The 13,382-nt window shown below is 65.4% G+C and overlaps 1 protein-coding gene across 1 annotated transcript; it reads left to right on the top strand.

Moving 5' to 3' along the window:
• The first annotated feature begins 3,292 nt into the window (after positions 1 to 3,292).
• Positions 3,293 to 12,636, top strand: CTSD (cathepsin D). Its single transcript, XM_086383805.1, has 9 exons — positions 3,293 to 3,389; positions 5,395 to 5,554; positions 7,300 to 7,423; positions 7,834 to 7,952; positions 9,126 to 9,352; positions 10,949 to 11,071; positions 11,403 to 11,547; positions 11,633 to 11,731; positions 11,816 to 12,636. Exons 1-9 carry the CDS (start codon positions 3,316 to 3,318, stop codon positions 11,981 to 11,983), a joined length of 1,239 nt encoding a protein of 412 aa, XP_086239931.1. The 5' UTR covers positions 3,293 to 3,315; the 3' UTR covers positions 11,984 to 12,636.
• The last annotated feature ends 746 nt before the right edge of the window (positions 12,637 to 13,382 follow it).

The raw sequence follows: 13,382 nt of genomic DNA, 5'->3' as shown, positions 1-13,382 counted from the left end.
CCCTCAGCGTGGGTCACCTGCCTCCCCTGCCTGGAGGATGAACATCGAAGGGCAGGAAGCCGGTTTCCTTCCCTTCACTTCCACGGCACCCAGAGCTTGTCCGGCACAAGGGGGGTGCTCCCTGATCACGTGTGGGGGCGAAGTGGACACACAGGGTCCCAGAGGGACTGATCCATGAGACGCCAAGTGGAGGTTAAGGGGAGGGGCTGCCCATGCCAGTCTTCTCGACCCTCACCGCGGTAGACCCCCATCACACACACACACACGCAGACACACGTGCACACACATACATGTACACACACGCACACATACATGTATACACATGCATGCACACACACATGCCCGGGCCAGGGCTCTACCTCCTGGAGCACCAAGGGCTGGGCTGGGACCAGTACAGAGAGCATCTCTGCTCTGTAATAAATGGACAAGCAACCTCTGCAGGGGGTAGGGGCCTCTCCACCCCTTCGGCCACTGGAGGGTCCCTTCTCAGAGGTCCCCTGCCACACTCAGGGGAAAGTCAAGGGTGTCAGCTTGCCTCCCACGAGCTCCAGCTCAGGACAGTCACAGCTGGATGCCAGATCAAGCCCGTGGCCCCTCCAACAGTTCACACCGCCTCGTGCCCAGAACCCCCAGGGCCTTGTAAATGTCTCTGAAGAAGATGATGATGTTCTAATTGTGTTTTCTTAGAGGCCCACTTCTGAGCACCACCGTTACAGATATCATGTCCCCACTGAACATCGGGACCAGGCATGGTGACCAGGGGACACCAGCTGGGACTACCTTCCATCAAGTGCCAGAGGCCAGCCCAGCTAGGGCCTCGATGACCACTCCAACACCAGGGCCGGGTAACGACTGGTGCAAGGGTCCCAGTTCTGGGCCTGTGTGGGGAACAGCCTTGGCCCCCAGGGGGCGGGGTCAGGTTCAAGGGCAGGATATGAGCCTGCTTGGCCCCTGGTTTTACTCCTTCAGAACCATGTCAGGGGAACCCAGCAAACATTTGTGGAATGGCCAGGAGAGGAGGCAGGGCAAAGCAAGGGTCACTCATCCGTGGACATCAGGCTGACCAGCATGGGGGGTGGTAGTGGTGAAGGTCAGGGTCCTGGTTTATTTGGTAGTTACAGAAAAGAAAGGAATTCCAAGCTTGCATCTGTAAGCACAGAACCTTGATTTGACCCCCTTTAGGTGGGGAACTGGGAGGACCACTCAAGAAAAAGTGTCCCTGGGTGAGTCCCCTTGTGAAGATTCCCCCGTTCACATCCTGCTCAAACGTCACCTCCTCCAAGAGGCCTGGCCCCTGTGAACTACAAATTGACACTTGCCATCTGCCTCAAGGATTAAGTATGTACTGCTGCAGCTGCTGACCTCCAACACCCCCGAAGGGAGTCCAAGGTGAAGAAGAGAAATAGGGCACTCGGTGCTCAGGGGGAAACTGGCAGGACAGGTCTCCAGAGAGCTAGAGATCTTCAGGAGCTGATTTATGAGCCCAATTCTTACATCTCCTCACACCTAGAAGAGCATTAAAACCCTTCATGATGACGACTGTTCCTCATGACTAGCAAAGCTTCACAAGACTAGTAGAATCCTTCTGGGAAAATATCTGCTTGACCCCTTCACGAAAATCACATACGCTGACCACCCCGCTCCTCTTTGGCGCAGTTTCTCAGAGCTCTCTGAGGTGCTGGCTCCTGGGCTGCAACTCTCATTTTGCCCCAAATAAAACTTAAGTCGCCGCTCACACATTGTGCATTTTTAAAGGTGACAGTTCATGGTGACCGACGAAGTTACCCAGAGAGGGCTGGAGCCCTGGTATACGACCAGAGGCCTCTTATACCTGTCCACCTCCTTGAAGAGTCCAGACAAATCTGGGTAGGTGAATAGTGAAGTCTGGCATGCTGTAGTCATTGGGGTCTCAAAGAGCTGGAACAACAACTCCTGGTTCTCGGATCTCCCATATTGGTTGATAATCCTGAGTTTTATTTGGTGGTGGAACAGGTACCTGCCTGCTTCCAACTGAAAGATATTTGGGGGGGAGTTGGGGGGGAGGTGGTGTGCAGATGCTGGTTGACCAGGGCACACTCACCTAAGGTCTAGATACTGGGTGGGGCTCTGTTGAAAGATACCAGGGTTTGCTCAGTTGTAGGAGACTTGAGTGGTCTTGGCTGAAGTGGTTAGGTAAGAGGCTGATCTGACACTTTTCCTCAATAGAAAATCTACCTTAATAGAGTTTGTCAGGTTAAAAGTGAAGATACTTATTACATGAGAGCTTTGCTCCAAAGGAAAGGGACAACTTTTACGTTGCGCCATTTTTTAAGTCGACACCCCTGTATCGGTCACTTCCCGGCATATTCTCCTGCTGAATTTCCTTCTTCACATGACCTTCTCTGAAATGACCTGTCCGAATTCCTTTCCTTGGTAACACCCATCCCCTCCTTTGGGTGCGACCTAGGGTGGAGGATGGAGCTGATTCTCCCCTTAGGCAGCAGGAACTCAGCTCCCAGGCTAAGGGGTCACTGAGGCCTCAGACAGTGCTGTGCATTAGCCAGACCAAGGGACTCGCTCTCCTACCCCAGAAGCTGGTAAAAACTGATCCCAAATGGCTGAACTGTGACCTGCTGTCCCCTCCCCACCTACACACACACACACACACACACACACACACACACTCCATGGCAGACTTTGAGATTTGCCACAAGGTAGGGATGGTGCCAATTTACAGAGGAGGAGAGCCCAGGGTTACCAGGGCCGGGCCAGGCCAGGTGCTGCTCTGGGGCGCGGTGCCGAGGCTGGGAGGGCTGTGGGCCACTTGGAGGATGAGGGCAGCTGGAGCCTCCAGAGAAACCACCTGGGAGACTCCCAGGGCAAAGGAAGAGCTGGAAACAAGGGCGCCCAGGGAGGGAGCAGGTGGAGTGGGGAGCCCTGGGGAGCCGTGGGGAGCCAGCCGCGAGCCCGGGGCCGGGAAGGAGCCGCGGCTCCGGGAGCCTCGCCCGGCTGAGGGGTCCAGCGGGGCCAGGCCCGGTCCCCTTCTGCCCCGACAAGGTCGTGGCAATTCTCCGGGTCAGCACGTGGCCCGAGGGGGGACAGGAGGACAGCTCGCCTGAGCAGACGCAGCAGCTCCTAGTCGCGGGTGGCCCCGCCCCTCTCCGCTCAGGTCCCGCCCCGCGCCGGCCCGGCCCCGCCCCCCGTCGCCGGCCGCAGCCCACGTGACCAGCCCCGGTGCAAACAAGCGGGTCAGCTGACGCGGCCCAACTGCGCCGTCATCCCGGCTATAAGCTCGCGACCTCCCGGGCTCTCCGCTTCGACCGGGCCGCCGCCGCCATGCAGACGCCCAGACTGCTGCCGCTGCTGCTCGCCCTCGGCCTGCTGGCCGCGCCCGCCGCCGCGGTCATCAGGTGAGCCGCGCAGCTCGCGCTCCCCGCGGACGCCCGCGCACCCCTGTGCCCTCGCCGGGGTGCAGCTGGGCCGCCCCCGGGGCCTCCTGTGGGGCCTCCTGTGGGGCCTACCCGCGGGCGGGGCCGGGGAGCTCTGCAGGTGCGGGGCTCGCCCGGGTGTCCGCGCGTCCTCTTCTCCCTGCCATCATGGGGGGTGGGGGCGGGTGGGGACCGGAGGTAGCAGGAGGGCTGTGACTGGGAGTCGGCTCAGCGTCCCCAGGACGGGTAGGGTGGAAGCCTGTGCTCAGGGGCCCGCACTCGGCTGGAAGACAGGAGACCCAGAGGCAGGCCCAGGAGGCCCCTGAGCTTGGGTAAGTCCTTTTTGCGCCTGGGGTCTCTCTTGCCAGCTGTGAACTGGGCCTGGCCTCATCCCGGTCTGTTCGGCCAATGAGATCTTCCCACAGCCCCTAAGCCAGTTGGACGACCCTCTGGACACCAGGAGGCCCACAGGGTCGAGAGGGAGTCAGCCTAAGGATGGGTCTGGGGGAGTGGCCCAGCTGGCACCAGGCCCTAGGTGGCTTCCCCCACTGCTGGGCTGGGGCTCTGTCCCACCTGCTGCCTCAGTAAGGACCACACCCTCCCCAGGCTTGGGGGCCCCCACTGGGTCCAGCGAGGCCGAGGACTGTCAGGCTGGTCCAGGGCTGTGCCATGCTGTGTCAGCGAGACAGAGGGTCCCCCCACCCTCTGAGCCTCGCCAGGCAGGCTGCTTGCCCAGCAGGAGAGGGGTGCGGAGGGCCCACCCTCTTCTGCCCTGCCCCCACCCTTGCCCAGGCCTGGAGCCTTAGTGCGGGCCTGGGCCGGCATTCTTCCAGCTCTGCTGTGGGCCTTTGCCTGTGGGCAGGGGGGTGGGGTCTCGGGGCTGCAGCAGGCTTGCGCCTTGCCAAAGGGCTGGCTTGTGTGGGCCCTTGCGTGGGCTGTGCCCTAGGGGCAAGTAGCCCTAGCTGGAGCAGTTGTGGGGAGCAGCTGCAGGCCTGAACCTGCCCTGGCCTCACCCCCAGGCCTTCCACTGGGGACGTGAGCCTGGAGCTCCTCAGGTTGGGGCAGCTGAACCCAAGCCCCCACGTCTTCATGTCCAGTGGAACTGCTGGCATCTGTCTCCTTAGTCATTGGAGGGTGTGTCCCCCTCCCCCGCCCCCAGACAAGAAGCCCAGGCTCCCCCAGCCTGTCCCTTCTTAGGCAAGAGGCCAGGCCCACATCTTCCTGGAGCATGCCCTTGGCCTGCTGGGAGGAGCCACTGCGACCTTGAACTCACAGATCCCCAGGCTGGGAAGTAGCTCTTCTTGCTCAGGTGGCTTCCTGTCCCACCTCCTGGGGCAATTTCAGACCCCTGGGGAGCTGGGGGTGGAGAAGGACCCCTCACAGTGCCCCTGCTGCTGGGCAGACCACCCAGGCTGGCGTGTGTGCTGGGTGGTGGGGCTCCCGGGAAGGGTCCTCCAAGGAGGGGCACCGGGCCTTGCCTGGAGTGTGGCCTAGCAGCCCCCACCTCCAGGCCCCAAGTGTCAACCTTGACCTCCAGTGGCCTGCTTAATGGGGAGAGAGTGACGGGGTTCAATGCGGCCTGGGGTGAGGACTGGAAGGAAAGGGGGGTCCTGTGAGGGGCCTGGGGGTGGTCAGGGAGAGCTGGCTGCTTGGAGTGGGTGGCCTGGAAGTCCCGTCTGGCGGCCAGAGGGTGGCCACCCCGCAAGTCGGACTGGTGAGCTGGGACCATCTCTGGGGGATCTGGGTGGGGCGGGCCAGGCAGATGGGGCCCCATGGAGGGCTTTGGGCAGACGTGATAGCTGACCGCTGACCCTGGACCCATTCAGTGTGGGGATAGGAGACCACAGCGGTGCGTGTTGGAGCCCCCGGGGTCTGCGGCGGGGCGGGGAGCAGGCATGCTGAACCTCCAGCTTGGTCGTGGGTGTGGGAGCCTCCCGGTGGGCTGTGCACCAGCCAGCCCTGACGAGCCTGACTCCCGTCTTGACAGGATCCCACTGCACAAGTTCACGTCCATCCGCCGGACCATGTCGGAGGCCATGGGCCCCGTGGAACACCTGATCGCCAAGGGCCCCATCTCGAAATATGCCACTGGGGAGCCTGCTGTGAGGCAGGGGCCAATTCCCGAGCTGCTCAAGAACTACATGGATGTGAGTGTGGGGGCCGGGGAGGCAGCCTGGGGCTGGGGGAGCCCGCCGACTGCCCACAGCACTGCGGGCAGGAGCTGGCTCTGAGGAAACGTTCCTGAGCCGGTGTGGGTTTGGTGAAATCCTGTGTTCTCAGCCTCCAGTGGTTTGCGAGCTTCATCCGTGTGGGGGGCGGGGCTTCTACCCAGCCACCCTTGTGATAGGCGTTTCCACCATGCCCTCCTGACTGAGGGCTGTGACTTCCTGGCCCCAGCTCCCAGCCCCTCTGCCCATCCTGGCCCAGGGGGCTAGGAGGGTTGGCTGGAGCAGCTGAGCACCTCCCTGACGTCTGCTTCCCCTCCTGCCACCGAGCATCAGCTCAGAGCCGGGCTGGCATCTTCATCCTGGTGGCCGGCCCCGCGAGACTGCCCCAGCCCCTGCAGTACATGGGGGAGCCGGCCCGGCGCGGAGAAGCCCAGAATCAGGCCCGGGCCTGCCTGCGAGGCTGTGGGTGGGGGCTGGGGGTCCCTGAGCTCAGTTCACCTGGGCCCGCCTGCCTGGGAGGCACCCACTGCCCTGGAGCCTCTGTGCTTATCTTGCCTGTGTTTTTGGAAGGCCTGTGGCGACCACGGCCCAGGCCCTGCACCCTATCTTCCTCTTTGGTCAGTGACCAGCCTGTGTGCCCACTGCTCGCAGAGGGGGAAACCAGCTCAGAGGTGGAACGTTCTGGAACACACAGCATGCTGGGGCAGGTCACCCTGGTCCCAGCTCTGGGGCCAGGTCCTCTGGGGCTGCCCAGGTGACATCCTCTCCACTCCCCCCCTCACTACCTGAGTTTTGGGAAGCCAGCCCCTCGCTGCCATCCGGCCTCTGGGCCACTCAGGTTTAGGGCAGGTAGCTGCGCCCTCTGTCCTGCCTGGCTGGAGCCCGGGCCAGGAAGCTGTGGCCTCTTGCAGGCATGTGATCAGGCGGTGGCGGGGGGAGTCTGCCTGGGGCCTGATGGACCAGTTCCTGATCCCTGCCCCCCAGTATGCACGCAGACAGACAGCATGTGTGAGCGTACCACGGGTATGGAGATTTGCTGAGTCATGCTCCGAACCCCCAGCACCCTCCCACCCCAAGTCTAGACACTTCTGCTGGGTCATGAGTCAGTGGTGGCTGCTGCTCCCTGGAGCCGGAGCCCTGCAGCGACCTGGGGCCTGGCCTCCGTCCCTGGGACGGCAGGGCCCAGCGGACCCCAGACTCATAGACGCCTGTGCCCCTGATCTCTGAGGGGCTGAGGATGGGGTCCTCCTGGAGGCGTGTGCCCCCTTCATGCTCACCAGAGCCCTCACCCCACATCTGGGCCTCCAGGCTGCCTCTGCTGCCCCGTGTGCAGAGGGGGAAACTGAGGCCCAGGGCAGTGAAGGCGGCGTGCCCACCACTGAGGGACTCAGCCTGCCTGTGCGCCGCCTCCCCAGGGCCCCCTGGACCCCTCTGCCCGGGGCCCTCCAGGCTCGGCCCAGGGGGATCTCAGGGCCCAGGGTCAGGCTGTCACTCGACCCTCATGCTGGGGAGGAGGCCTTCCCTCCCAGAGCCCTGGACCCGGCCAAGGGCTTGGGCGGGGACGGCGGGGTAGGCAGCTGAGACAGCCCACCTGGCCCCGGGCCCCTGTCCTGGCCTGGGCCTTCTCTCTCCCCGTTTCCCACCCTAGCAGACCCCCCCGGCCTGGCCCTTCTCTCAGCCCCGTGGGGAGCCCCGTGCCCTGCCCTGACAGACCCCACCCCCAGGCCCAGTACTACGGGGAGATCGGCATCGGGACGCCCCCGCAGTGCTTCACAGTCGTCTTTGACACCGGCTCTGCCAACCTGTGGGTCCCGTCCATCCACTGCAAGCTGCTGGACATCGCCTGCTGTGAGTCCGTCTGTCCCAGGGGCCTGCCGTAGACCCCAGAGGGAGGGACCCCGGGCAGGGGCGTGCCGCCCCCACCGGCTGCTTGCTGTCCCCTCAGGCGCTGGAGGCCAGCCGTCTAGCCTCAGCCCGCCCTCTCCCGTCTTAGGGCAGGGATGTCCAGGTGGACCTCCTGGGCCACCTGCCGCTCCCACCTCTCGGCCACACCCAACAGGCGGCCCCTCCGGATTCTCCACCCTCCTCCCTTCCTTGATTTAGGGACGGGACCATGGGGGTCATGGGCTGGACCACCGCCCGGGGGCTTGCTGGATGGGCCGCAGCGGGCAGCGGGGGCCTAGCAGGCTGGTCCAGGGCGGGAGGACTGAGGCTGCAGCGGGGCCGGGCAGGCAGGCCGACAGTCCCGCTCGGCACAGGGACCCACCGCAAATACAACAGCGACAAGTCCAGCACGTACGTGAAGAACGGCACGACCTTCGACATCCACTACGGCTCGGGCAGCCTCTCGGGGTACCTGAGCCAGGACACTGTGTCGGTGAGTGTCTCAGGGCCGCTCGCCAGGCTGGCGGATTCACCCCTGACACCAGGGCCAGGCAGGGGTCCGCTGAACAGGGCAGCCAGGGTCTCAGCTGAGCAGAGGCCCGGAGGTGGAACAGCCGGGCAAGCTTCGTGGGGGGACGTGACGGGGGCACGTGGTCCCGTGTGCCGGCCAGGTGATGCTGGAAAGGCTGGCAGGAGAGGCAGGCCGAGAGCCCCCGACTGCAGAAGCGAGAGTGCCGGGCGGGGGTCTGGGCCCAGGACCGGCGAGTGACGAGTGGCAAGGCTCCTAGCCATGCAGCCAGGCAGAGGAGCCGGCGGACGGGGGGGGGCCACCGCAGCCAGAGCTGCCGACCTGGGGCAGCTGCCAAGGGTGTCGGGCAACGTCTGGGGAGGGCTGCGGGGTGCCCGCAGGATGCGCCCGCCTCCCTGGGGAGCAGGGCGGCGCCCTCATGGGCTCTGCTCGGGCGGATCCCCTGATGCCCGGCCACAGGAGGCATCTGGGTTGGGAGCTGTGGGGAGCAGAGCAGAGCAGAAGTTAGTCCCCTCCCAGCCCCCAGCCCCATGAAGGCCGCGGGAGGCCTGTCCCCAGCCTTGGTGGCAGGAGGACCCTTCCTCCAGCCTGCCTGGCGGGGCCGCCCTGCCCCTCCATGCCTGCCTGGCGGGAGTGGGGGCCTCTGCCAGGCTCCCTCTGAGCCTGAGACAGGATGTCGCACACCCCTCCTCCGCCCCCAGCGTCAACCCCAAGCAGCCCTTTCTTCCCACATCCTGCTCTGTGTGTGTCTGCAGTCTCCGCCCTGGCTTGGGGGAGGGGGTAGCATGGCCTTGAGTCCAGGGTTAGATCCAGGGTTCCCCGAGGGTGGGGGCGGGCGGGTGGGAGGGCCTGAGCTCAGGAGGAGTGCGCGGCTCCCTGCTCCCCCGCTTTGCAGCCGTCCTTGAAACTGGCCCAGCAGAGCATGGGCCCCGCACCCCACTCTCCCCACCCGGGTCCAGTGCAGGGGCAGCAGCCCTTACTCCGGGGCCGAGTCCCATGCGCCAGATGATGGGCACCGACCGAGCTGGCTTTCGTGGCCGTGGCTGCCCGTGCAGGGACGGGGGTGAGGGCCGCCTGGGGCCCAGCGTCAGGCTCGGTGTCCACACGGTGCCTGATCCCCGCTGTCCGTGGCCGCAGGTGCCCTGTAACCCATCCTCGTCCAGCCCGGGTGGCGTCACGGTGCAGAGGCAGACCTTCGGGGAGGCCATCAAGCAGCCCGGTGTGGTCTTCATCGCGGCCAAGTTCGACGGCATTCTGGGCATGGCCTACCCCCGCATCTCCGTCAACAACGTGCTGCCTGTCTTCGACAACCTGATGCAGCAGAAGTTGGTGGACAAGAACGTCTTCTCCTTCTTCCTGAACAGGTGCGGGGGTGGGGCTCCATCGTGCCAGCCTTCCCTGTGGTTTCCTGCCAGGCGCTGAGCCGCAGCTCTCACTGCCCGATCGGTTGGCGCCCTCTCACAGGCAGACAGGCCATACCGAAGGCTGGGTCTCCCCGGGGTCCCCGAACCAGGGTCCCCCAGCCGGCTGGCCCTGGATGTGGGATCTTGGTCGTTGGGCCTGCCTCCTGTGACAGCCCAAGTTGGGCCAGGGACCCTTCCGGTCAGTCTGCCTGATGTTCCTGGGCCCGGTGACAGGCAGGCTGTTCCCTGCCCCTGGGTCACTTTCGGCTCAGCGGGGATCAGGCCACGAGCCCTGATCTGTGCCAGGAGCTCTGGAGGCAAGGGAGCTGGGGTTTTCCCATGGGGTGACCCTGGGAGAGCTCAGGGCGAGGCTCCCACGTTGTAGAAGCAACGCTTGGTGCCGGTCACGCTGGGGAGGGGTCGTTGGAAAGGGTGTCTCAGTCCCCCAGCCCCTGGCCTCTTCCCACAATGGTGCTGTAGGTCCTGGGAGGGAGCCCCCAAGGGGGGGAGTGCAGGTTTGGTAGGGCGGGGCACGGGCAGGGGGTGGGCCGGCAGCCTGCTGCTCCTGGTCACTGGTCGCCACGCCCCGCATGCCCCGTCTGGGTCCGACCCTGGGCACTTCTGGTGGAATTCCAGCCCAGAGCCTTTGGCCCGGTCTCTATATGGATGCTGGTCTCTGTCCCTTGCTCAGTCAGTGGCAAAAACTGAGCAGCTGCTGGGGCCGAGCTGCCGGCTAGGTGCTGGGTGCATGTGAGCCCTCGGGTCCTGGAGAGGCAGACGAGGTGCAGAGGACCCAGGAGCTTGGCCAGGTCTGAGGTCGGGACAGATGGCCCAGCTCCGTGACTCCCCGGGCGCGGGTTCAGGCAGGAAGTGGGGGCGGGCGGCTGGCTTGCAAGGGCAGGGCTGAGGAGGGTACATGTGTCCTCCACACGTGGGTGGTGGAGGTGACGGGAGGTGGCAGCCACAGCGATGGGCGGAGGACCAGTTTGGTGAGCACTGGAGACAGCTGGGCAGATGATGCTGAAACCACGAGTGTGACTAAGAGGTGGGGAGGGTCGGAAGCTGAAATCTGAGGTGGGAGCCAGTCTTACGGTGGTCTGGGTGGAGAGTGTCCTCCGGAGCGGCAGGTGCGGAGGGCTGGGGGCGGTGCAGAGGCTCCGCCCTGCTCAGGGCAGCCGGCCCTCCTCCTGGGAGCCCCTGCTTTTCCTTCCAGGCCCGTGAGGTCCCCGCCCCGGGGCTCCTAGCACTCACGACCTGCTCTGCCTGCTGGCCCAACCCTGGCTGTCCTCGGGGGGCAGGCTGGATCCCTTGCAGCCGAGGCAGGCTCTCCTGTCAGGAAGGGGCTTGGCCTGCGATCCCTGGGTGTGAGATTGGAGCCCCCCTCCCCCCGCCAGATCCTCCCACCCCTGCACGCCCAGGAAGGGCCCTGCTCTGGGTCGCCTTCTGAGGGCCCCACACCAGCCCTGACCCCCGTGCCCGTCCAGCCCGGCCACCCGCAGTCTGGACGCCTGGCGCAGAGGCGGGCAGGGCGTCTGACTGCCTCCTCCTTCCCCGCAGGGACCCGAAAGCCCAGCCCGGGGGCGAGCTGATGCTGGGCGGGACCGACTCCAAGTATTACAGAGGCAGCCTGATCTTCCACAACGTCACCCGCCAGGCCTACTGGCAGATCCACATGGACCAGTGAGCGTGGGGCGGGTCCCGCCTTCGGCCCCGTGGGGTGGGCCGTGGCCCGGGGCCCGTGGGGGCCCTGCCCGTGGCCTTAGCGCAGCAGGGCTTGTGGGGGCTGTGGAGGGCTGGCCCAAGGGGACCCGGGCCCCGTGTCCTGCCAGCCCCAGGTGCTTCCTGCCACCTCCCGATGTCCAGCCAGTGGCCCCCCCGCACACAGCTCCCTTGGGTGACCTGTCCTTGGCTCCTGCGCCCCCCTAACTCTGCTTACGACCTAGTCCTCTGGGGGCAGGCAGGGGCTCCAGTGGCCCTGGGAGGGGACTCAGGCTCCCGCCCCTCCCCGCAGGCTGGATGTGGGCAGCAGTCTGACCGTGTGCAAGGGAGGCTGTGAGGCTATCGTGGACACAGGCACGTCCCTGATCGTGGGCCCTGTGGAGGAGGTTCGGGAGCTGCAGAAGGCCATCGGGGCCGTGCCGCTGATACAGGGCGAGGTGAGCGCCGGCAGGGCTGGGGAGGCGGGGAGCCCCGCTGACGGGCCCACCCCGTACACCGGCTCCCCTCTAACCACCCCCGCAGTACATGATCCCCTGCGAGAAGGTGTCCAGCCTGCCTCAGGTCACCGTGAAACTGGGGGGTAAGGACTACGCGCTGTCCCCAGAGGACTACGCGCTCAAGGTGAGCGGGGCCGCGGGGCGGGGTGCAGACGCCCTGGGGCGCGGCGCGGGTGGCGGCCGGTGGTGACCGCTGTTGCCGGCGCAGGTGTCGCAGGCCGGCACAACCGTGTGCCTGAGCGGCTTCATGGGCATGGACATCCCCCCGCCTGGCGGGCCGCTCTGGATCCTGGGCGACGTCTTCATCGGACGTTACTACACCGTGTTCGACCGGGACCAGAACCGGGTGGGCTTGGCCGAGGCTGCCCGGCTCTAGCTGGCCCCGCTCACTGCTGGAGTCCAGAGGAGAAGGCCGCCCCACCACACACACCCACACACGCACACACACTCATGCTCACACTGCACTCACAGTCGCACCACAGCCCGATCATCCCGAGGCCCGTCGGGCCGCAGTTCGGCTCCGTGGGTTCCCCTCCCTGGTGTCTGAAATGCTGCTTGCTGGTCTGTCTGTCTGTCTGTCTGATGGGGAGGCAGCCTGGAGCCGAGCCGGCGGGCAGCTCCGGTGCGCAGAGTCCTCTCTCTGACTTGGAAGACACAGCCTGTTGGGTGGTTGTGTCCCGGGACCCCCGCTCCGGGTGATTCCCTCGGGCCCGGCTGCCCTCCCGGGCGCTCCGCCCCGCAGCTCCAGCCCCTGCCCGCCTGTTCGTCCTGGACGCCGTGATGAAGGGCCTGCTAGGCCTGAGGACGAGCTGGCAAGGGTGGCAGGAGCCAGAAGCCAGTCTTGTGAGGCCTGCAGGGCCATGCGGGGGCTCGCCTCGTCACGGAGGGCGTCCAGGGCATTCTCTGGCCCAGGGTGGGGTGGGGTAGCACCAGAGGGGAGGGGGCTGGGTCGACCTTCTCCGTGGCCACCCCTTTCTTGAGTGGCTGGGAGCCAAAGTTGGCACGAAAATAAAGTTGTTCAGGCCTCTGCCCATGTGTTGGCGTGTTTTGTGCCCGGTGGGGAGGGTGCGCTCCTCGTGGAAGCGGGGGAGGAGCTAGCATGCGTGGCCGTGCCCTCGCCTCAAAGGGAGGGCAGGCTCAGCCTGGGGCACCCAGGGCCCAGGCCAGGCCCGGACCTGGACACTTGCCTCCCGCCCAGCCTCGTGGCTGAGGTTCTGCTGCTGGGGGTGCCAGCTCGGGGGGGTGTCCGGCGCAGTGACCAGCGAGGTGGGCCTGGCTGGGGACCTGTCTCGTGAGCGCCTACACTGAGGCACATTCTTGGGCCCAGGCAAGTGCCCACCACACTTCCTTAGAAAGTGTTTCCCGAGTCCCCTGCACACCTGACTGGGGGCCTTGGGAGGGGGCGGGTGGCGCCTGGGCAGCCTGCCTCCCTCCCGGGCCTCCTCGCCAGCCCGTGGAAGCAGTGTCTCCGTGAATAAGCCCTGCCAATCCTGGAGCAGGCCAGCCTGGTGTCCTGGGGTGGCAGGGTCCAGCGATCCAAGACAGGAGTCCCCTCAGGCTAGTCTGGCCTGTTTTGCTGGAGGGGGTAGAGGTTGGTCAGAGTGGTTGCAGAGCCAGGAGGTTTTGAGGGATGAATAAGAGTTTGTGAATGCTTGGTGGTGAGGCAGATGCCTCTGGGATGGGTAACTCTGGACCCTGCTCGGAGCCCACCCCCCCCTGCAGGGGTCGGGGTCTGATGTGACGTTTGTTCCCGTCCTGGTACCGTCTAGGCCGGC

Source organism: Bos grunniens, chromosome 29 (genome assembly GCF_055505025.1).
Source record: "Bos grunniens cultivar Pamir isolate PY7600 chromosome 29, Bosgru_T2T1.0, whole genome shotgun sequence".
Lineage (NCBI taxonomy): Eukaryota > Metazoa > Chordata > Mammalia > Artiodactyla > Bovidae > Bos > Bos grunniens.
Note: the sequence above shows the minus strand (reverse complement) of the source record. Positions and strands in the feature narration are given on the sequence as shown.

Bases quoted from the DNA above. Each gene is read 5' to 3' on its own strand.
- CTSD (XM_086383805.1), top strand. From the start codon at position 3,316: ATGCAGACGCCCAGACTGCTGCCGCTGCTGCTCGCCCTCGGCCTGCTG. The intron at 3,390-5,394 runs GTGAGCCGCGCA...CCGTCTTGACAG, and splicing joins CCCGCCGCCGCGGTCATCAG to GATCCCACTGCACAAGTTCA. The intron at 5,555-7,299 runs GTGAGTGTGGGG...CCCCACCCCCAG, and splicing joins TGCTCAAGAACTACATGGAT to GCCCAGTACTACGGGGAGAT.